Source organism: Crinia signifera, chromosome 3 (assembly GCF_055691185.1).
Source record: "Crinia signifera chromosome 3, ASM5569118v1, whole genome shotgun sequence".
Classification (NCBI taxonomy): domain Eukaryota; kingdom Metazoa; phylum Chordata; class Amphibia; order Anura; family Myobatrachidae; genus Crinia; species Crinia signifera.
In genome coordinates this window covers 115,535,914-115,560,404 of record NC_139219.1, presented here as the reverse complement: position 1 = coordinate 115,560,404, position 24,491 = coordinate 115,535,914, and the positions used below count along the sequence as shown (strand labels likewise).

Sequence of the window (24,491 nt, the reverse complement as noted above, 5' to 3'; positions counted from 1 at the left end):
AACGGTGTTTTCGCCGATCGAGCGGTAGTAGCACCGTACATTTTTGGTGCACACCCCCCGTACGCCCATGTTTACGCCCATTTTCCCTCATTATTTCGGCCGCTCCCCTCAACACGCCCCTATGCTGCCCACAATGACCGTACTCTCGCGTACAGGTTTTTTCGCACGGAAAGACCCATCCGTGAGCGTTGTGGAGTGGTCGCGCCTGCGCATTGGAGATGGTACGCATGCGCAGATAAAAAAAAAAACCGGAACGTACGCGTATGGCCCGGCCGCACGAACCAGAATAAACCCCTAAGTGAGGTAGACATAACCTTATTAACTGATGGTAGCTGTCATAGACAAAAACGGAGACGGGAGAGCTGTGCACAGGCTACGTGGTAGTAGATGGAGAAGGTATTGTGGAAGCTGAACCCCTAGGACCACCTCACTCGGCATAGGTAGCGGAACTGGTGGCATTGACCAGAGCATGTGAACTGGCCAAGGGGAAATCAGTCAACATATATACCGACTCCAGATATGCTTTTGGAGTAGTGCATGATTTTGGGGCTCTATGGCGCCTCAGAAATTTCATGACGGCGGCTGGCACACCAGTGGCACATGCGACATATATCAGAAGACTTCTGGGAGCTATCCAGCTTCCAGACAGAGTGGCTGTTATCAAGTGTAAAGCACACACAGAGAAGGACCCAGTGTCCCTTGGTAACAGCCGTGCTGATGAGGCAGCGAAAAGGGCCGCATGCCCTGTAAATATTTCTACTTCCCTTACAAACCTTTGTACACTGAACATGGTATCCACATCAAAACTGATAGACATGCAGAATTTGTGTTCCCCACAGGAAAGAGCAGTATGGAAGTCGAAGGGATGTGGCCAAGAGTCTACTGGACTTTGGAGAGATGGACACGTGAAACCAGTGGCCCCCAGGGCATACCTTTCTAGTCTAGCCGAGGCGGCCCATGGGCTGACACATCTTGGGAAGGAAGGTATGTGCAAGCTGGTAAAGGCCTACTGGTGTGCACCAGGGTTCGCTTCTCAAGCAGGTAGAGTGGCAATGTCATGAATCACCTGTTTGAGGAAGAACACTGGAAAAGCCATCCCAACAGAGCCATCCCACATCCCTCCTACAGAAGGCCCTTTCCAGGTAATACAAATCGACTTCATACAGTTACCACCCTGTAGAAATTTGAAGTATGTGTTAGTATGTGTTGACATGTTTTCCAGCTGGGTGGAGGCTTTCCCCGCTGCCTCCAATACTGCTACCTTTACAGCTAAGAAAATATGTCAAGAGTTTGTCTGCAGATATGGTATCCCAAAAGTTACGGACATTGTCCTTAAAGGTATTCGCAGTTTAGGTACTGAGTACTGCAAAAGGATACTCAATTACTGGTATTGGTTTAGCGTGTACAATACACGGAAAGGGTACGCTAAGCTGCGCTACACTGTGTTCGCACGTAGCTAGGTTAAAAGGGTAAGCAGATTACGGATAGAGTACGTAAGCTGCGCATTGCACTTATTGTCCTTCTGGTAATATTTATATCGGTATTGATAGCGGTCTGAAAGGTGCAGAGGGATTTTACCGTTTCCCAAAAAAATGTTTTTTTTAAACGGTTAAAAAGGAGGGTCCTACCCATTTCAGACCCTTTTTTTGTGTCTAGAACGGGTCTGAAACAGTATCCCCCCTGGGCAGTGCAGGAAATGCGCCTCTGGTCTGTGGGGGGGGGGGGGCTGACCATGGGGGTAAGAAAGGCTGCTTCCCATTGGGGGGGGGCTGTCCGTGGGGGTAGGAAAGTAGGAAAGGCTGCTTCCCGGGGGGGGGGGGGATGGGGGGGTGCTGCGGGTCTGGGAGCGTGGTCCTCTTCATCTGTCACTCACCTCCGCAGTTTCCATCGCAGACCTCTCTCTCCTGTTGCCGGTGCTCTGTGTTCAGACGCCCGCCGTCACTCTCTGCACGGCGCGCCTCACGCTCCTGCTCCCACTGACTACTGGTCCCGGGAACCACACACACCGCTCCGCTTCTTCTCCGGAGCATGGTGTCTCTGTGTCTGTGCATCGTGACGTCACCACCACCGGGAACTCTGCCTCAGCGTGACGTAAAGAACAGCAGCTACACTAATATACTGCGCCGGGGGCTGTACGAGTGCGGAGCTGCTGTGACGTCAGCTCCGTTCCTGCTGCCCGGGGACCCTGAAGCTGCCGAGATGCTGGAAAAAAATCTTCGCTGTGCTGGGACTCTTCTCCCTGGTGTCATTGGGTCTGCTGCCAGGTACCGGGGGGCAAAGGGGGTGGCAGTTCTGTGGGTATGGCTTCTCAGGTGGGCACCAATAGGTAGTGCTGCACAGAGGGCTTTGCACTTTATTGGGACACTGAGATGTATGGCAACAGTGACAATTCTCCACCCCAGTGGGAGACTGTAAGCTGCTTTCACACCGCAAACCTGCTTTAGACCAGGTATTTACATGCAATGTGAAAGGGGTTAAACTTGCTCTGACCCGTTTTAAAAAACTTTTTAAATACCTGGTGTAAGCAGGTTTTGCAGTGTGAAAGCAGCATAAGTCTGCTTGAAGTGTAATGGGAAGCTGGAGCAACTTCATTAAAGGCTGTTTCAAGAGTCTGGTACAGGTGGGAAACACCAGAGTCAGGAGAGGTAACTGTAGAAATTAGTGAGAGCTGTTGTTACTTATAGATATAAATACTAGCTTTTACGTTTTAGGAAAGTGTATTCATGCATTAATTTGAGCGTGTCTATATCTAGCATGTTGAATGTGAATAAAAGAGCAGACATATCCAATCAGCAGTCATCTACCCAAAATGCCTTGCAAAGACTGACCAATGGAAGAACCGGAAGATGTGACCTCATCACCTTTTTTTTCTGTATATAACCAATTACTTGGTCCCTAATGGGCTAAACTGTGACTGGATTCCTGTGCTTTTCAGAGTAACCCCTTTACTGTTACATTGGAGTAAAACCTTAAATTTTGCTCCAAACACTTAGGCCCTTATTCAGATCTGATTGCAGTACAAATTTGTTTGGAAAATGGGCAAAACCATGTGCACTGCAGGTGGGGTAGATGTAACATGTGCAGAGAGAGTTACATTTGGGTGGGGTGTGTTGATACTGAAATCTAAATTGCAATGTAAAAATAAGGCAACCAGTATTTACCCTGCACAGAAACAAAATCACTCACACAAATATAACTCTCACTGCACATGTTACATCTGTCCCACCAGCAGTGCACATGGTTTTGCCCATTTTCCAAACAAATTTGTACTGCGATCAAATCTGAATAAAGGCCTTAGTACTTGTACTTGTATTTACATTTCTATATCTATTATTGGGGCAGCAATGGGGACGGTGTAATGATTAGCATTACTGCCTCACAGTGATGAGGTCATGGGTTCGATTCCCACCTTGAACCCAATTGTGTGGATTTTGTATATTCTACCCATGTTTGCGTGGGTTTCCTCCCACAATCCAAAAATTTACTGGTAGGTTAATTGGCTCCACACAAAATTAACCCTAGAATGTCTGTGTGTGGGTGTACATGTGGTACATGTGATTGTAAGCTCCACTGGGACATGGAATGATGTGAAAAAGTCTCTGTATGCGCTATAAAAGAAACGGGTAATAATAATCTAGGTACTTGTGTAGTATTATGGCTCCCATCGCATGCCATATGTAGTGGCATGCGATGGCATGCAATGTGATTTTACCGTGTTTTTATGCATTTTTTGACAAAAATCGCATGCGATGTCATTTTTCACTGAAATTATGGACATGAGTTGAAATCATGTAAAATGCACCCCAAATGTAATTTTTCACACTGTACCACCCCCACTATCAACGCCAACCCAAAGCGTGGCGAGCGCATCCTACGACCTTTTCATACCCCCACTATCCACGTCGGCGTGGAGTTGAGAATAGAAAGTGTGGCGAGCGCAGCGAGCCACCGAGCCCGAAGCGTGGCGAGCGCAGCGTGCCCCGCGAGGGGACGCGGATACCTTCATAGGTATCCGTGTCCCCTCGCGGGCTTCACAGGTATCCGTGTCCCCTCGTGGGGCTCGCTGCGCTCGATGCGATGCGATTTTTCCCTGTACGATGCCCATCGTGGGAGCCGTGATACTACACAAGTACCATAATCTATTATAGCAATCACTATTTTTAAACTAAACAATCTATTCACAGAAGACAGAGGAATTGGCAGAGGACAGAGGAATTGGGAGCATGCCAGCAATTCTCCAAGTGTTTTTTTTTTTTTTATTAAACAGAAGGAGAGAGGATAGGCTGCTACCTCTCTCCCCAGCTTAGCACACAGCACTATGGGCCTTATTCTGATCTGAGCTCAGTACAAATTTGTTCTTAAAATGGGCAAAACCATGTGCACTGCAGGTGGAGCAGATGTAACCTGTGCAAAGAGAATTAAATTTGGGTGGGGTGTGCTTAAAATTGAAATCTAAATTGCAGTGTAAAAATAATGCAGCCAGTATTTACCCTGCACAGAAACAAAATAACTCACACAAACCTAACTTTCGATATACATGTTACATCTGCCCCACCTGTAGTGCACATGGTTTTGCCCATTTTAAGAACAAATTTGTACTGAGCTCAGATCAGAATAAGGCCCTATGTTCTGAGCTGGGGAGAGAGGCTGTGCTGTCCTCTCTCACTAACTGCCTGGTTCTCTGCAATGCAGGAGGGGGAAGCAGGACCCAGGCCCCTTCATCAGACCTGAGCCCCATAGCCTATACAGAAAGCTCTATTTCAAGTGACCCTGAAATTAAATGTTTTATGCTGAGGAAAAAGAGGATAATTACATTATACATACATACAATACACCCAGATATTGCATTGTATAAATTACATTTACCTTGATTAACAACATTTTGGGGTACTGATTAACATTTTATAACTGGTACACATCATACAAATAAATTATGACTGTATACTTACAATTCCAGATTCGTGTTTTGGCTTCACAACAATTGTTACCTTTTCCTTCTTTTGCTTATATACTTCTTCAGCTTCTTTCAACCTGAAAAAATAGCTACTGTTAAAACTATATATGTATGATTTAACACCTTGAGTGGAGGGTTTTGCTGGGGCAGGACAAACTTACCATGCCAGGTTTGTCCTAACCCAGCAAAACCCACCACAGATCGTAGGGCCACCCCGCCCCCCTCCTGTCATCAATCATCACTGCTATATATATATATATATCAGTGGCGTAACGAAAAATTTTGCTCCCCCCCCGCCGGGACAATTTCGCCGCCCCCCCCCCCCCCCGACAATTTAGCCGCTGCCCCCCGTTAAAAGACCCCCTGGGGAGCTGGCAGGGGGGTCCGTGCGGCGCGGAGGTACCTGTATTCAGGGAGAGCCTGAAGGTCCCTGCGCCTGCGGCGCTGAGTATGATGTTGCCGGGGTCCCTGCAGTGAAGTGGAAAAAACGCGCTATCTCCGGCGGAGATAGCGCGTTATTTCCACTTCACTGCAGGGACCCCGGCGGCGGCAACATCATACTCAGCGGCACAGGGACCTCCAGGCTCTCCCTGAATACAGGTACCTCCGCGCCGCACGGACCCCCCTGCCAGCTCCCCGCTGCACCCACAAGCAGTGGGGAGCTGGCAGAGAAAAAATAGCGCCCGCAGACCCCCGGCGCCTCCCCGCCACCGCGGGGGCTGCGGCCTTATAGTTACGCCAGTGATATATATATATATATATGCTGGGCAAAATCGCCTAGTGTGTAGTATGGACCTTTAGAAATATATGGCTGGCAATAGGTATACAGTACATCTGCGATAAAAGTATATCTGTGCAATGCACAAAATGACTTGCAACACTAAAATGTAATCATGTTTATGTTGCAATAAACCTCTATTTGCCAAATATGTCTTTCTAGTACAGTATACTGTATGTTTTTTTTTCTGTGCTGTGCAGGATTTGTACTGTATATTACACTAATATTATATTTTCATTTTAAAAGAGAATACTTTTGGATCTGGACAGATTTTTGCTAATGTTCAAAATGCGGGGGGCGTGGCCTGACCGAGATCTGGAGTGGCTGCGTTTTCTGAGAGCTCTCCAGATAAATACTTTGAAAAGCCCTTACAAAGCTGTCCTGCAGCATACCTCGACTGCAGAACACCTCCCTGTCACATCCGACCATCGGGGAACCCTGCTGGGAGAAGCTGCGGGGAACGTCTCTGGACATTTTTTGCCGGTTGCGGCCTACTCGCTGGGTGAAGCCGGGACCTAAATTTTGAGGCCCTGCCGGGTTTGGATCTCCGGAGCGACGATCGCGGGTGTTCTACCCCGCAGACAGCAAACAGACGTATTGTAGTGTACTCCCCTCTCTCCCCAACATCTGGAGACACTCCCAGAGGACCCCAGAAGCTTTGTACATCTATTTGGAAGTGGGATAACGCTGAGAAAGATGTCTTGTAGTAACAGCACTTCAGTAATGGCGGCGGACATTTTATTTTTCATCTACACACTATACATCCTCTGAGACTAATTTATAGTCTTCTCCAATCAAGCTCATTTTTGTAATGCTGTGTTTGCCTCAATCTGCAATATAACTACCAAAGCTACTGGCTTACTAATTAACCAGGCTTTGAATTAGGTTGCTGTCAGCAGAACTATTTTTATTTATATTTCATATTAAGGCTGCACTCCTTATCTCTGGTCTATAGCTGCTTGTGGATCCTAACATCTTCCACACTAACCCCCACCTGAGTTCTTTGTGAACTAGACTTGCACTGCTTTTCTTATACATCTTTATACAAATAAAAAATAAATCTTAAAAGTGCAGTGCAGGAGGACTTCCGATTCCAGCATGTTGGAGTAAGCAGCACCTCCGAGCCGCTCTGTACTTAGCTGCAGCTCATATCAGCATTCAAACTGTCGTCTCACAGCAGACACCGTTCCCGTTCTCCTAGCACAACGCACCTGACGATGGACAAGTTCCTGGGCGCTGGACCAGCTCCTAAACCCGCTCCCCAGCCGCAACGCCAGGGCCAGGAGAAAAGGCGCGGCGATCACAACATGGCGCCGTCGAGGGGAGACTTAGCAGGCACACCAGCATCTAAAAAACAATTCCTGACAACACTCAGGAATTGTCAGTTACCGTTGAAAATACCACCCTATCGGCACTCACCTCATGTCTGCAATACATGCAGTAGTCTCCCCATTACTGCAAAAGGCTGTCACGGACATACCAGAGCAAATAACCGCTCTCTCTATTAGAGTGACCAAGGCTGAATCATGTATTAGTGATAATGCTGACAGCATAACCAGGGGCGTAACCAGAACCTTGTGGGCCCCATAGCAAAATATTGAAAGGGTCCCCCCCCAAACACCACCACCGCCACCACCACCGTTGCCCCTTAGTGTGAGTGAGGGAAGTGAGAGACAAATAGGGTGTCACGGGGAAAGAAAAAGAGGAGCGATATAGATAGGAAGGCAGGGAGAGAGAGGGTTTCCTGAAAAAAAGAAAGAGTGAGAGAAAGGTAGTCAAGAAAAAGAGTATGTCAGGAGAAAATGAGAGATTGTCATGGGGAAGAGAGAGTGTCATGGAGAGAGAGACAGTGTTAGAGAGAGGGTCAGATAGAGAGAGAGAGGGGGGGGGGAGAGTGAGAGAGAACAGGTCTGATATTAAGATAGAGACCGTGTCCGGGGGCCAACTATGGGCTAAAGGGTTAGGCTGTCACATATTGAGAGAAGGGAGAGGTGGGACAGAAGGTGCAAAAATGAAAATGGAAGCTTGTTGGATGGCAGAAAGATTCAAACAAATAGAGGCGGGAGGTGAGAGACACTTATATGCAGAGTATGGTGAAGAGGCAAATAGAAGCACAAAGAAGTGATGGGGGGAACGGATGCAGTTGTCTCACACAGGGGGGGAATAGAGTTACAGTACGTCACATGGCAAGCTGTCACAATACAGGGGAGAGAGGTGAAAGAAGCTGTCACTTATAGGGGGATGACAGACATATGCAGGTGAGGGCAAAACATATAACGTGCAGGAGGGGCCCATGTCACCCCTCACCCCCACACCTTACACATAAACAGGAGTTTGGGGTCAGTACTTATCTCCCCCATTCCACTATAAATCCACACATTCCTGCGCTGGCCATATTTGACAATGCAGAGAGCCGGTGACCCGATGAGCCTGAGTTGCTGTCCCTGCACCTGCCCCAGGGCTCTCCACATCCTTTTCTTCCCTTCCCTACTGTTTAGCCGCGGTGCGCAACTCCCTCCCCTGCCACCCACTACCTGTACAGTTCTTGTGTATAAGGACTCGGAGGAGCGGCAATGGACGAAAAGCAGCAGGGGTAGGCTGCATTCGGTTTCCACCAACGGCGCTGAGATGATGATCTACACCGCAGACTCCGCATCGTCCAGACAGGGCAGGGGAAGGAAAAGGCTGCCAGGCAGTCTGCACCGCCATCTGCTGCAGCGCTCTCTATAGTGTGGTGGTCTACATGGCTGGGCTTATAAGTACCTGGTCCCTGCCTTTACTACAAGTAGGGAAAACTCGGCGCTGCAGTGGCTGGCGGTGCATGCCATTAATACAGAAAATAATAATGATTTAAAAGGGTGCAGGGGATTGAATGCTGGACCCTCGGGCCCCCCCAGCGGCCGGGCCCCATAGCAATTGCATCCCCTGCACCACTGAGCTGCAGTTTAGACACTAAAACAAGATTCTAAAAAGCTGAATGAAGCTATTAAAAATAATGAGAACAGGCAGAGACGTAATAATCTCAGAATAGCAGGACTACCTGAGTCATTAAAGGGTCCAGCCTTGGAGCACTTTGCCCACAATACACTACTGCTCAGGGAAAAAGGGGAAGGGAATGAGGCCAAGGGCACAGGACTAATTTGCTGTGAGGTTTAGAAGGTTTTCTCCAATCAATCAGGGCAGTATTCTTTGTTTATATTTAAACATATCCTCTATTATTACTTATCAACAATTACACTCCATTGTGATACATACTCTAACTCTGTGGCTTCTACCTATAGTAAAAAAGATCATATGGATACTTTTGCATGCTAATTGATCTGAGAAGATGCTACATATATCAAAGAAACTGTAACCCTGTAACATATAATGATAGAGTGCTACATTATACGTTGATACAGCAGCAGGCTATTTATTGATCCTTAGATTTATCCCCTTAATTGAGTGTTCTGTATTACATGAGGTTTTTTTGGTTTTTTCCTTTCGCATTTTGATCTTACTGTGGAACCTTTAATTATGAATCACTGTATAGGAGATAACTGGAGTATTCTGTATAATTGATATTTCAGCGCTACTCCTTATCTGGGACCGTTGATCAGCAATTTAATGTAAATAGGCCATTGGGCCAGAGGGTTCATTATAACCAGGGTGACCCCTGATCCTAAAATACCTCTCCTTGATTTACCACCTTTGCATGGTACAATAGGAATCCGCGACTTAAGACGACAGTACCACAGTGCTATCTACACTTCTTTCTGCGATTCACCACCCAGGCATACCGCTCAACCAATGTTCACTGTGTCTATGGACACACACACTGGACAGTAGCGTATGCCAGGGACACACAGTGAAGGTGCTCTCTTTACTGACTCCCTCTTATCAGGGTTCTCTCATCCCCGGAGGACCCATTACCTGACCCTGCGCTGTCTTTGGATAACAGGGCCAGGTTGGTCGCCTCTGGAGACAGCAGAAACCCGCCCTTTTGCTTTATTTCCGTACCTTTGACACTCGCTGAGTCCGCTCAACTGTGCAAATATTTGTTTGCTACCGAAAGCACAGACAGCAGCCACCCCGCGAGTATATACAGCTCAGGTACTTCATTTCTGTGTGTATCTCCACACTTATTACGACTCTGCAGCTAATTCTAAATCATATTCATTTGATATACATGTGCTGTTTGATAAGTGAGCCCTCTACTCCATTTAATATGATATTCATTTTGATGTTTTGATATGCTAACCAATTGTTTTGGTCAAGTGAAGACGTGCCTAGTCTGAGAGGAATCTCTTGCACAGACTTATAGATACCTGTGTGACATTTAAGAGAGAGATAACATAGTTCTTTTCTCAGACTTCCACAATATATTTTCACTCATTTTCTCAATATTGTGTATTATTAATCATGTTATCTGTATGTTCTTGTCTTATGTTTGTGATTTGATCCACTTAAAGGATCAATTTTAGTAACAAATAAAGTTGACATTTTAGACTGTTACATAAATTTTAGAAGGTTGTGCCCCACCCGGGAGTTTCTTTTTTTGATGCTCTTTCTTGAGTATCAACCCTTTTCTATTGTACTTACCTTACTCCCTGGGAGCACCTCCGCAACAATACTATATACCATAATTTACACGTTGATTGGAGAAAACCTTCTAAACCCCACAGCAAATTAGTCCTGTGCCCTTGGCCTCATTCCCTTCCCCTTTTTCCCTGAGCAACAGTTACTTCATACCGGTGTCTTTTTCCCGGTTTTCCAGGCCACCCAAGGTTGCACGGAATAACCTAATTTGTTATCTGCACACTTGTGCCCCTTATATATATTTCTTTCATATTTTCGATTTATCAAATATGGCTTTCAATCTAAAAGATGAATTATCATCTTTAAAAAGACCAGCAGATGACTTGAATAACATCTTTCCAACCTCCATTGAGGACTATACTCTAAATACCTCATGGGAGGAAGACCTACGTAAACTCAACCTCACACTACAAAAACAGATACGTACCAACTGGGATTTGACAACCACAGAAAACTACTTAAAACAAAAACTGGTACCGAGAGGACTGCGTCCAAAAATATTTCCAACCTTTGAGTTCATTACATCTAACTTAAAAACCGAGTGGGAGACCTGTCTGTTAAAGTGCTCTTCTGATCTAATGTCCATCCTTTCTAAACATAATCTCCTTATGTTGGAAGAATGTGATAAAGAAATTTCCAAATTAAGTAAAACCCTCGAGACCTGGGAAAAAGATGAAAATTTCCAAAAAATATTCACAAAAACAAAAGAAGACCTTCAAAACTATGAGAAAATGATTATAGAACGCAAACGTTCAAAATTTCTCAGAGACAAACGTGATTATGCCACAGGGCAGATCTTTAAATGGAGACGCACAGACAGAATCCGAGAGAAAACCTATAATTCACAGTATAGTTCATCAGAGGCCGAAATGTCCGACATTGAGGATTCCCAAAATACATCCATTAGAAATGCGATGTCTTTTTTAGAAGTAGGCCCAGGAACATCCAGGGGCAGATATCGAAAACCAGCAAACGAACGCGGAGGGGGAAGAAGAAGAGGGCGAGACCCACGCCAGTGGAGGACGGAGATGCCATCCCGTCAGTCACCACGATTTCAACGCCCCTAGACTCGGACGACGATAACTTGAGAATTATCAACCTCTCGGACCACCAACTTGATGAAGCGCATATATCCTTACTTGCCAAAGGGCTATCATTTTCACCCATAAACTCTTTTAACAGATTTCAATGGGAAAAAGACCTTAAAATGTTCGGAAGAAAACTCTTCCTACATAAATTATACAATACTCCAACTGATATGAGTACCCCAGATTCGATAGAGATGACCCTGTCAACCGAAGAACAAGAAGCTATTGAGGCATTACAAGAACTGGCATCAGGGAGCTCTACCACCTGTCCCCCGGAGACCAGACGAATGGATCTATGTAAACGTAAATCCAACTTTATGCCCCAGGACAACATAAGTCCTAATGTAAAAGTCTTCATGGACATGGTAGGCAGGGATATGGATAAATTAGAACAATCCAAAAAACTGCATTTACCAACTCAGGAGGATAATCTCACTAGCAATGAAAGGGTGGCCCTCAAGGAGATCAGAGGATGGAATGACGTTATCCTGAAGCCCTCGGACAAGGGTGGCAATATCGTCATCTGGCCTATAGAGATGTACCTTGCCGAGGTCAACAAACAATTACAGGACAAAACCTGCTATAAAAAACTGTTGGGGAACCCCACCACTGACTTTCTTGAGATATACAACAAAATGCTACGTCATTATAACCAACTGGGCACCATTACCAACAAAGAAACCTCCTTTCTGCAGATTCATCACCCTAAAGTACCTACCTTCTACCTTTTGCCTAAGGTACACAAGCACCTTACCAAACCTCCCGGGAGACCGATAGTCTCGGGCATTGGTGGTCTCCTGGAACCAGCCAGCAAATTCATAGATACATACCTTAGACACCATGTGTACAGTTTGCCGTCCTACCTCCAGGACACTGCCGATGTTCTTCGGAAAATTGATGGGGTTTTTCTGGCTGCAGGTGATTATATTGTCACCATGGACGTCGAGTCCCTATACACCTGTATCCGACATCAGGACGGATTACAGGCGGTACGGACCTTCCTGGAAACAGAAGGCCAGGACGATTTCCATACTTTTCTATTGGATCTACTTGGCTTTGTTTTAGGTAAAAATTATTTTACCTTTAATGACTCTTTCTTCCTCCAGGTCCGGGGAACGGCGATGGGCGCGGCATGTGCGCCAACTTACGCCAATCTGTTCCTCGGATCCTGGGAAAGGGAATACGTTTTCTGCGACACCAATGATATCTATACCGACCTCATTGTAGGTTGGTATAGATACATCGATGACATCCTTATGTTGTGGCATGGGAGTCTGGAAGAATTGAGAGCATTTATTGACATACTCAATACTAATGCATTAAACATCAAACTTACCTATGAGTATAGTCAACATCAAGCCACCTTTCTGGATCTCACCTTATATAAGGACACGGATGGAGCACTTAAAACCGAACTGTTTAGAAAACAGACCTCCACGAATAGTTTGCTCCATCACGAGAGCTTTCATTTTCCTCCGACGGTAAAAAATCTGCCAAAGGGAGAATTCCTGCGCCTTCGCAGAAACTGTACCGATATCCAGTCCTTTGAAAGCAAAAGCCAAGAACTCTCCAATCGATTGATGAGTAGGGGGTATAGTAAAAGGTGCATTAAGAGTGCTAGACATCATGCCCGAACATGCGATAGACAAACCCTCATATTCCCACAGAATAAGGCAATGACATCATCACAACCAATACGCTTCATCAGTAACTTCTGCAAGGAGTGGAGGGAATTACAAAACATACTTTCCAGACATTGGCCAATCCTCCAAAGTGACAGTATCCTCAAAGGAGCACTGGGAGAACGACCAGATTGCAGCTGGCGCAGAGCTCCTAACCTTCGTGATACTCTAGTACAAAGCCATTTTTCTAAAAATAGAAAATCCATACAGGCAAAGGCGACAGGTACCTACCCCTGCGGCCACTGTAAGGCATGTATTTTTCTGGATAAGAGATCTTCTGTGACAGATAGGACCAACAAACCAATCAAGATTGTAGGGTATTTTAATTGTGAGACTAAGAATCTAGTCTACTGTTTGGAATGCCAATGTAGTCTGAGATACGTTGGCATGACCACACGCCCTCTAAAACAGAGAATACTCGAACATGTAGGGAGTATTCGCAACGCAGCCTCTGATCTTAAAAAACTTAAGAAGCTAACCTCTGTGGCACGTCACTTCCACAGACATCATGGAGGATCGTCCAAAGGTTTGAAGGCATTTGGTCTCGAGCAACTCCACTTAGGGATCCGTGGTGGTGATATCACCAGGGAGCTTTTGAAGAAGGAAAGTAGTTGGACTTTCAGACTCAACTCAGTAACCCCAACGGGCCTGAATGAGTTCATAAACTACGGAGTCTTTCTGAACCCATAGGATTTATATCCAACCTGTATTTAGCTAAAATCCCCCGTTTTTGTGACATAATAACCTAACATGCATAACTATTCCCACATTATGGTATTTCCCACAGATCATCCCTTCACATTTATCATTTTTTCCCCCTTCCCCCCCCCCCTCTTTCTCACTTCCAATATTACACATATTGAACTTGTGTTCACTTTCACGGTTTCCATTCACACCAGTGTGTGTGATCTTACATTCATTATTCCCTTTGTATATCCTCATATTTACTATCCTTAATCTCTGTATATACAGGGATGTGCACCTGGGGTTTTTTACACATATGTGCACGCATGTGCTCATGCATATGTCTCTCTATAACACACACTTTTTCACTATAACTAATATGCATTATTCATTCTGTAATATGTAACCTGCTCATTGATGGAGCAGGACATTTAATTACATAAAACACAAAGATAGGAGGTCCATTCATGCACAAGCCATATCTACAAATAACTGGACAATGATATATCCATCTTAAACGCTATTTAAAGGTTATGATCCTCATGTGGACTCTCTTATACCAAATACTATTAATATCCCCCCCTCTTTTTGGACCTTCAGGCCCCTGCCTCTTAAAAGAATATTTATAACTTTTTGCATTAGTGCCTAGACAATATCATCCCACATCACTCCCAATCAGAAGAATTGGGAGTTCATGACATTCTATATATTTTTCCTCCTGAATCCTAACCAGGATTGTAATATTTTCTTCCTCCTTCCCCTAACCTTTTTATGGAATTGCCAGTCTTATACTTGTAAATCCACTTGTCATCAGGTAGACTAACGTAGGTCTCCTCCCACCTCCCTTTTCCTTACCTGCCCCCACCTGGGATTGGCCAAATACCATTTAAATAATGGGCGCCAGAGCACACCTGCACACCGATTGAGAAAGCTTGCAAAAGTGAAACGTACGTCTCGGTTGTTTCAGGTTCCCGCTGTGCACAAGCGGGACCCCGCACGCTTCACATATCTACATTGGGCTCTTACTACAGCTAACAGCACGACCCCCGGCTAAATTGAAGGTTCCGACTGCATGCCGTCGCAGCCAAACGGAGAAACACACTGGCGGCTCTGTCCCTTTGCCGCCGACGGCACTTACATCTGGACGGAGCGTCCCTTCACCGCCGCCTCTCCACTACGGCTCTGACTGATTGTCAGTGTGACCGCTAACGGAGAAACACATCGGCGACTCTGTCCCTCTGCCGCCGACGGCGCCTGCACTTGGATGGGAAATCTCCCCACCGCCGCTTCTCCACTCAAGTTCTGTCCGTGTGACAGTACAACTGCTGGAGACACACAACGGTAACTCCTCTCTTGTGCCGCTGACGGAACTAATCCCTATCTGGGACATTGCACCATCGCCTGCCTCCTTTGCCTAATTTCAGCCGCTATACAGGATTAATAGATCTGAATTTACAGCTATATCTGGAAAATTCCAATATATGCTGGGGACTTTCTTCTAATAAACGCAGAGACTGTTACCTGTATGTACATACAGACCGTTTTCCTGTGGATTCACTTACTCTATATATCCAAGGCTAATTGATTGCAGTACTCTTTCTGGAGTATACACACGAGGAGATTTTGCCATCTGATACCCAGAGTGACCAGCGATACACCCGGGACCGGGTGTCCGTGAGTTGAACAGCCCTCAGGGCAGTATTCTTTGTTTATATTTAAACATATCCTCTATTATTACTTATCAACAATTACACTCCATTGTGATACATACTCTAACTCTGTGGCTTCTACCTATAGTAAAAAAGATCATATGGATACTTTTGCATGCTAATTGATCTGAGAAGATGCTACATATATCAAAGAAACTGTAACCCTGTAACATATAATGATAGAGTGCTACATTATACGTTGATACAGCAGCAGGCTATTTATTGATCCTTAGATTTATCCCCTTAATTGAGTGTTCTGTATTACATGAGGTTTTTTTGGTTTTTTCCTTTCGCATTTTGATCTTACTGTGGAACCTTTAATTATGAATCACTGTATAGGAGATAACTGGAGTATTCTGTATAATTGATATTTCAGCGCTACTCCTTATCTGGGACCGTTGATCAGCAATTTAATGTAAATAGGCCATTGGGCCAGAGGGTTCATTATAACCAGGGTGACCCCTGATCCTAAAATACCTCTCCTTGATTTACCACCTTTGCATGGTACAATAGGAATCCGCGACTTAAGACGACAGTACCACAGTGCTATCTACACTTCTTTCTGCGATTCACCACCCAGGCATACCGCTCAACCAATGTTCACTGTGTCTATGGACACACACACTGGACAGTAGCGTATGCCAGGGACACACAGTGAAGGTGCTCTCTTTACTGACTCCCTCTTATCAGGGTTCTCTCATCCCCGGAGGACCCATTACCTGACCCTGCGCTGTCTTTGGATAACAGGGCCAGGTTGGTCGCCTCTGGAGACAGCAGAAACCCGCCCTTTTGCTTTATTTCCGTACCTTTGACACTCGCTGAGTCCGCTCAACTGTGCAAATATTTGTTTGCTACCGAAAGCACAGACAGCAGCCACCCCGCGAGTATATACAGCTCAGGTACTTCATTTCTGTGTGTATCTCCACACTTATTACGACTCTGCAGCTAATTCTAAATCATATTCATTTGATATACATGTGCTGTTTGATAAGTGAGCCCTCTACTCCATTTAATATGATATTCATTTTGATGTTTTGATATGCTAACCAATTGTTTTGGTCAAGTGAAGACGTGCCTAGTCTGAGAGGAATCTCTTGCACAGACTTATAGATACCTGTGTGACATTTAAGAGAGAGATAACATAGTTCTTTTCTCAGACTTCCACAATATATTTTCACTCATTTTCTCAATATTGTGTATTATTAATCATGTTATCTGTATGTTCTTGTCTTATGTTTGTGATTTGATCCACTTAAAGGATCAATTTTAGTAACAAATAAAGTTGACATTTTAGACTGTTACATAAATTTTAGAAGGTTGTGCCCCACCCGGGAGTTTCTTTTTTTGATGCTCTTTCTTGAGTATCAACCCTTTTCTACCACAATACATAGTTACATAGTAGGTAAGGCTGAAAAAAGACTTGCGTCCATCTAGTTCAACCTGGTATAGATATCCATTGCTGATTTGGTTGGTTCTGGTATTTTACAGACAAATTATATTTCTTATTTGTACCCATGGATGTTTTTCTCCAGTAAATGTTTGTCCAACTTTGCCTTGAACGCATTTAATGAGCCAGCCGTTACCACCTCTCTGGGAAGAGAGTTCCAGAGTTTGACTGTTCTGACCGTAAAGAAATTCTTTCTACTAGCTGAATGAAATCTTTTTTCTTCTAATCTATACTCATGCCCTCGCGTCCTAGATTCCTTTCTAGTAGAAAATAGGGTGTGTGACAGTTCCTTATATTGGCCCTTGATATACTTGTACATGTTGAGCATGTCCCCCCTTAAACGTCTCTTTTCTAATGTAAATAGTCCCAAATTGCTTAATCTCTCCCCGTAGCTTAAATTCTCCATTCCCCTAATAAGCTTTGTTGCTCGCCTTTGGACTTTTTCTAATTCTATGATGTCCTTTTTATAGTGTGGGGCCCAGAACTGTACTCCGTACTCTAGGTGAGGTCTCACCAATGCTTTATATAGTGGCATAATTACCCTTGAGTCCCTAGTTTCCATTCCCCTCTTAATACATGCCAGAATTTTGTTGGCCTTTTTTGTAGCTACATTACAATGGGCACTACATCCTAGATTGCTGTCTATTTGGACTCCTAGATCCTTTTCAAGTATGGAATTACCCAGTTCCTCTCCGCTAAGGTTGTAACTTGCACACTGGTTGTGTCTCCCAAGGTGCATAACCTTACATTTATCTACATTGAACCTCATCTTCCATTTTTTTGCCCACTCATCTAGAATTGCAAGATCATTTTGAAGCATGGTGACATCTTCTGGTGATTTGATGACTTTGCTAAGTTTTGTATCGTCCGCAAAGATGGATACATTGCTGAGTAACCCTATCCCAATATCGTTAATAAAAATGTTAAACAAAATGGGCCCCAAAACCGAACCCTGGGGCACGCCACTTAGTACCGGTATCATATCTGATACGGCACCATTCACAACCACTCTTTGTTCTCTATTACATAGCCAATTCCCTACCCATCTGCAGATATTTTCACCCAATCCTAGGTTCTCCATTTTATTAATCAATCTCTTGTGTGGGACAGTATCAAATGCTTTAGCAAAATCTAGGAAAATCACATCTACAGCATTTCCATTATCGAGGTTTTTGCTAACCTCTTCATAGAACCCTAGTAGATTAGTTTGGCATGAACGATTTTTCACGAACCCATGTTGGTTAGTACTGAGTAGAAGGTGATGATCTAAATATTCCTGGATACCATCCCTTAAAAATCCTTCAAATAGTTTACCCACAATTGATGTTAAACTAACGGGTCTGTAATTAGCGGGATCTTCCTTTTTTCCTTTTTTACCTTTTTCTACCTAAGCTGCTGCATATTGAGGCTGCCTGCACTGACATCGTTATTGAACGCATACATAGGCTGGGTCAACAACAACCCACAACCCAGGAGAGACCTAGGGTGGTCATCATGAGCGTGCTAAACTATCTTCACAAGCAGGCTAACTGGCATGCCTCGCGCAAAATGAACCCCATTGTCAAGGAACAAAATAATATACGCATATTTCAAGATTTTTCCCTGGAGGTATCAAAAGCCAGAAAATCTTTCAACACGGTTTGCACCGCCCTAACACAGGCGAAACGCAAATTTTATGTTATGTATCCAGCGCGGCTCCGTATATTTACAGCCAATGGATATAAAGACTTTGACACGTCCAAAGAGGCTGAGGCTTATCTTGCACGATCCTCACCCAACTATTCCTCCGAGGACATATCAGATCGTGACACCCCATGAAAAAGATCGGGACATTCTTCATTTACTCTGATCCCTACTTGGGGTATTATTAATATTGCATATGGTTTAAGTGAGGTGTTTCATGTTTGGAGAAACTAACCTTATTATGGGAATGAGCCACATGTTCTAGTATACTTTTGATTATTTATAAGTGAGTTGTATGCGAAACTGAGTTTTGGCCGGTTTAGGTTAACATCTATAAAACTGAAATAGTTAATGCCAGTGTAAGCACTGGCTGTGGTTTTTTGAATTCCGTGTGCGGAAGTCCATAGATTCAATGTATAGCTGCATATTATGTTTCATATTATATGTTGTATTTTGTCTTGTCCTTCCTTTCCTTGTTGTTCGTTCCTTATACCTAGCCTGCTATGTAACCAGACGCCCGAGTGAAACCAAACCTGAATGACATGTCTTTGCGAATAGGATCTCTGAACATTAGAGGTATACACACCCCATCAAAACGTCGCAAATTATTAGTGTATCTCAGTAAACAGAATGTGGACATAGCCTGCTTGCAGGAATCTCATCTTATGCCTCAGGAAGTCAAAAAACTAAATATGTTAGGCTGGACGGTCCTAGGTTCAGCTTTGCTTAATGCGAAATCATGTGGTGTTATCACTTTAGCTAGAAAAAGCCTAAATGTACAAATTAAATCAGAAACAGCTGACCCAGAGGGCAGATTTGTAATTACTTGTATTAAAATCAACAATAATATATTCACTATATGTAACCTTTACGCCCCTACTCCATATAAAAAGTCATTTTTTGTAAATTTTCTGTCCAGGCTACATGTGTGTGATCTATCCTCATTGCTCGTGTGCGGTGATTTTAACTTAGTGGTTTCGCACTTATTAGATAGAACCCCAATACCAAAGAGACCACCCTCATTCCCAAAAATAAATATCTCCTATGTTATGGAGTCATTACAGCTGACATGGCGGGCCTTAAACCCAACCGAAAAAGAATATACGTGTATGTCCTTGACCCACTCTACTTGCTCAAGAATTGACTATATACTATTAGCAAAACCCTTCTCCCCCCAGTTTTGTCAGATCATGGCCTTATTTCAGTGTCTCTAAATTTATATAATAATACCGGAAGTAAACCACTATGGCGCTTCCCATCGCATTTAAAACAGTCACAGGAACTTAAAACCAAGCTTATTAACACTTGGAACAATTACTGTCTAGAAAATAGCATCACTGAAACTACCAACCCTGCCATATACTGGCAAGGCAGTAATGCGGGGAGAACTCCTAGCCTATATGGCAAGACTTAAAAAGAAGCAAAATTTATCATACTTAGACCTACAATCGAAACTAACTTATGCCTTTGCAACTTTTAAAGAAAACCCTACCTCCCACAACAGAGAAAACTATAGACTAGCTAGACTTCATTTTGATGAGTATCTGCAGGTACATGGGGATAGATACCTTTTTAATATAGATGTAGTTTAACAAATTTGGAAATAAAGTGGGTAAGCTTCTAACGAACTTACTAAGAGGACCTAGAACATCCAACACTATTCACCCACTGAGGGAAGGAGATGGAACTATAGCCAGAGAAGATGTGCAGATATTGGCAGAGATGCAAGCTTTCTATGAAAAATTATATACTCCACCTGATGTGATCCCAGACCAGTCAACAGATAGTAATACACCCCCCTACTCACCCACTTATTGGGATTCATTGAATCTCCCAAAAATCTCTTATTCAGCCTCTCAAAAACTAAAAGAACCAATAAGAGTGGAAGAGGTCAAATGGGCGATAGGTCAGTTAAAACTGGCAAAAGCCCCAGGCCCGGATGGCTACTCGAATGAGTTTTATAAAATTATGGGTCACATTATATCAGCCACTGACTGAATGTTTTAATTACATAATAGAATCTGGAAATATGCCAGAACATTTCTCAGATGCTATAATACGGGTGCTCCCTAAGCCGGGTCGAGATCTGGGAATCCCAGCATCGTATCGTCCAATCTCTCTGCTAAATTGCGATTACAAAATCTTTACAAAGATTTTGGCGGAGAGATTGAAAACAATACTCCCAGGGATTATACATAAGGACCAGATGGGGTTCATAACAGGATGCCATGCAGTGGTAAATGTAAGGCGGGTTTTGGCGGCTGTGCAGGACTCGGAGGCCTCTCTGACATCGGGCTTGGCGCCCAGGGGTGCCGAGAGAGGGAGGGAGCAGGTACAATTTACCCGGGCCCGGGCCTGTCAGGGGGGCCCTGGTCTGGACACACAGGTTTTTTTTTTTATTTGGTGGCAAGTACCCCTAACATGACCCATTCCATTAGGTACAAAATGCTCTGTTCCTGGACTTCCCTGCCAGTGGTAATTACAGAGGTTGGACTCCAGCACAGTCCAAAACTCAAAGAGGGGCAGTCACATCAACTGCCAGTGAGTCCAGGACAGTGATGCTTGGGGTGGCAGTATATGTGACCCCCCTCTTGAATATTGGACTGTGCTGCAGGCTCACATCTGTAATTGCCACTGGCAGGGAAGTCCAGGAACAGAGCATTTTGTACCTAATGAAATGGGCCATGTTGGAGGGTATGTGTAAATCCTTTGCAAAGAGCATGTAACCCCTGGCAGAGCATGTTAACCCCTGGCAGAGCATGTAAATCAGGGCAGACAGGTTAATCCCTGGCACAGAATGTTAACCCCTGGCAGAACATGTTAACCCCTGGTAGAGCATGTTAACTTCTTAATATGCAATGAGCATTACGGTGTGTGGCATAACGTGTAATGAGCATTATGTCATGTGGTATAATATGTAATGGATGTGTGACATGTGTAATAGACATTACAGTGTAAATTTTTGTACGTGTATCCACCTTGGAAACAGTGGCGTAACACAAGGTCCGCAGAGTGTGCGGGGATCTCCACCCGTGGGGGCCCCAGGAAGTTGTTGTACCGGGGCCCAGAATTTCTCTTGGCGGCCCTGTTGGCGCCAAATATGCTGCTCGCGCTTGACGCGGAGAAGACCTTCGACTTAGTTCTTTCGCCACATCTCTTCCGTATGCTTGAAAGGTTTGGGTTCCCTCCAGTCTTTATACAGATTATTCAAACCCTTTATTCTTCTCCCAAATCAATGGTAACATGCAATAATCTGTACTCTCACCCTTTTGTATTGGGCAGGGGAACAGGTCAGGGATGTCCCCTGTCCCCATTATTGTTTGATAATACGGGCTTCTTCAAATATTCAGAGTATAATGATCGGTGAAGAACATTTAAAAATTGCATTCGGCAATATTTTTTAGATATGTTAGTGACTGTCTGTTAAATAAATCTATTTATACAGATTCAAGCCTAGATAGAGCTATTTGCGCACCTTATGCACCAGCAGCCTTAGTTCAATCAGCTAAAAAACTTATCCCAATAACTTATCCCAATAACTATAGGATCACACGTACTGTTTAGGGACACATATGCGGTCTGGACAGGCACAAATAAAACCCTGGGTAGAGATATGCGGATATCTCATTTCATCCCAACATGGGGTAACCCTTCATTTGAGCCCTCTCTACATAATTCTTGGTTTAAGGTCTGGAGAGATAAAGGCTCAGATACATCATACAAAGTTTTTGACCCTGGTGGAAACGTCTCTTCGTTTCAGATGTTCATTTCTCAATATAACCTACCCCATAATAACAGGTTTATGTACTTCCAACTAAGACACTTCTTGCAGAATCAAATATCACTGGGATCCTTGCCTACTATTTTACATACATTATCGCAAATTACTACAATTGACTTGTTGCTGATTTATCTGATGTCACATCCGTATAAACTGCAATACTTATATGGTCTATTGATGAAAAATATTGCTACTACTCATCCACAATGGGACATTCTGGTAAATAAATGGAAAATAGACATTCCTACCATCAGGAATCTAGAGGACATCATTGAACTACAAGAGATTACAATGAAATCACTAATGTCAGTCTACTACCAGGAAGTCTATGTCCGCACAATGCACAGAGCATATATTACCTCCTATCGCAGAAAATATATGGTGGCAAATGAACAAGAAAATTGCATGAAGTGCGGCATGCACTATGCCCATTCTATGTGGGACTGCTATAAGATTAATAAATTTTGGCATAAAGTTCTGAGATATGCTTCTGACATGTATAATCTTACGTTTTCATATGACCCAGCGGCTCTCATGGGATTGAATTTCCATTCGTGGCCTATTGAAAATATTGAGGAAAGTTCAATTCCCCTATTAATAACTATTCTAACTCTGGCAAGAAACTGCATACTTTTGCATTGGAAAAAAAAGTCTGCCCCCCTTCTTCCTTTACTCAAACAGAAATTATTACGAGTTGTATACTATGAGTGGAATTTTGCCAGACTAGACCCCCAAAATGGCACAAAGAAGTTTTATCAAAAATGGTGCCTATTCGTCAATACACTAGACTAGACGATGCGACTAAACAACATTTTTCAAAACATCTAACTGTTGACGAAGGGGCTGTCTATACCTAGGAGAGTTTTATACCTTTAGACATTATATAGGAAGGTGTTATACCTTTAGACATTAATAATAATAACACTGCAAGGTTTAACCATTTTTATCTGTGTTCTTTAACTAAAACTGGTACCAGGCTAGGTAAATTCAATGCACCTTTCCTCCTACGCACCTTTTTTTCCTCCTACATCTCCCGGTCTGTCTTTGTGTCTAGTTATGTCTGTCTTTATGTGTTTTTCATATATATATATATATATATATATATATATATATATATATATATATACACAACAATATCTCCGAAATTGCGCTTCAATAGGTATCAGGTCGCTATTTTGACACTTAGGTCCCCTACCAGTAGGAACCAAATTCTTTACCTAACCCACAATAGTGTCAGTAGCGCCCTATATATAATGTGTAACACATGTAATGTCCATTTGAATAAAAGAAAAAACGCTAGTGGCTTCGATTTCTTTCTTGGAATGATTCTCCGTTTATTTTGATCAGTACCCAACGCGTTTCGTTCCCGTTAGGAACTTCATCAGGGGTTTTTTGATCTTCAATCTATTAGTGCCTTTTATAGGCCGAAAGTTTTCATATATCCTCATACAATGGTGGATTTTCTATTAATGGGTCTTGCACTTATTCCAAAGAAAAAGGAGTAGGACTCTTCATGAGTAAGGCCTTAATTATAAAAGCAACCTCAACCCAATTTCCTATTATTTTGGATGTGAAACTTTTGTGCCAGATCACATTGCAAAACAACAATATTCTAGTACTGGAATCCGTATGATGTCAAAGAAAGATTCTGCTTCTATGTGTAGGTGTGTGCTCCTAGAGGTCCATCCCGAGAGCGACCCGGCATTTGCGCTAACTGGGGCTCTCAGTGACCCGGTTTATTGCCGGGTCTCTAAAGTCATCCAGGAGCGGCGTAGAGAGACAGTGTGTCATGCGGAGGAGGAGGCAGCACTAAGGTGACACAGCGCCCTCCTCCATAGATGTGAATGGGACCTGGGTCGCTTGAACCGGGATACCCATTTACACTGCCGAGCAGCCCGGGTCTGACCCGGGTAGAACCCTTTTTTTACCCGGGTCAGATTGCCGGGCTGCTGGACTTGGTATTTTTCAAATGGCCCTTTCACACCGCACAGTGACCCGGCACTAACCCGGGTCAGATCAGGGTTATTTGAGTGGTGTGAAAGAGGTATAAGGCGTTATGATTCGGGAAAGTTTGGGAACCACTATGTTAGACTGAATAGACCAAATA

General features: G+C 43.9%; 1 protein-coding gene across 2 annotated transcripts in view; it reads right to left on the bottom strand.

Annotated features, from left to right (window-relative positions):
* Nucleotides 1-24,491, bottom strand: part of FMN2 (formin 2) — a 454,592-nt gene that overhangs the window by 72,035 nt on the left and 358,066 nt on the right. For both annotated transcript variants that reach the window (XM_083176392.1, XM_083176393.1), the window contains exon 17: nucleotides 4,950-5,031. In XM_083176392.1, the coding sequence (XP_083032518.1) occupies nucleotides 4,950-5,031 (82 nt within the window). The remainder of the gene's footprint in view (nucleotides 1-4,949; nucleotides 5,032-24,491) is intronic.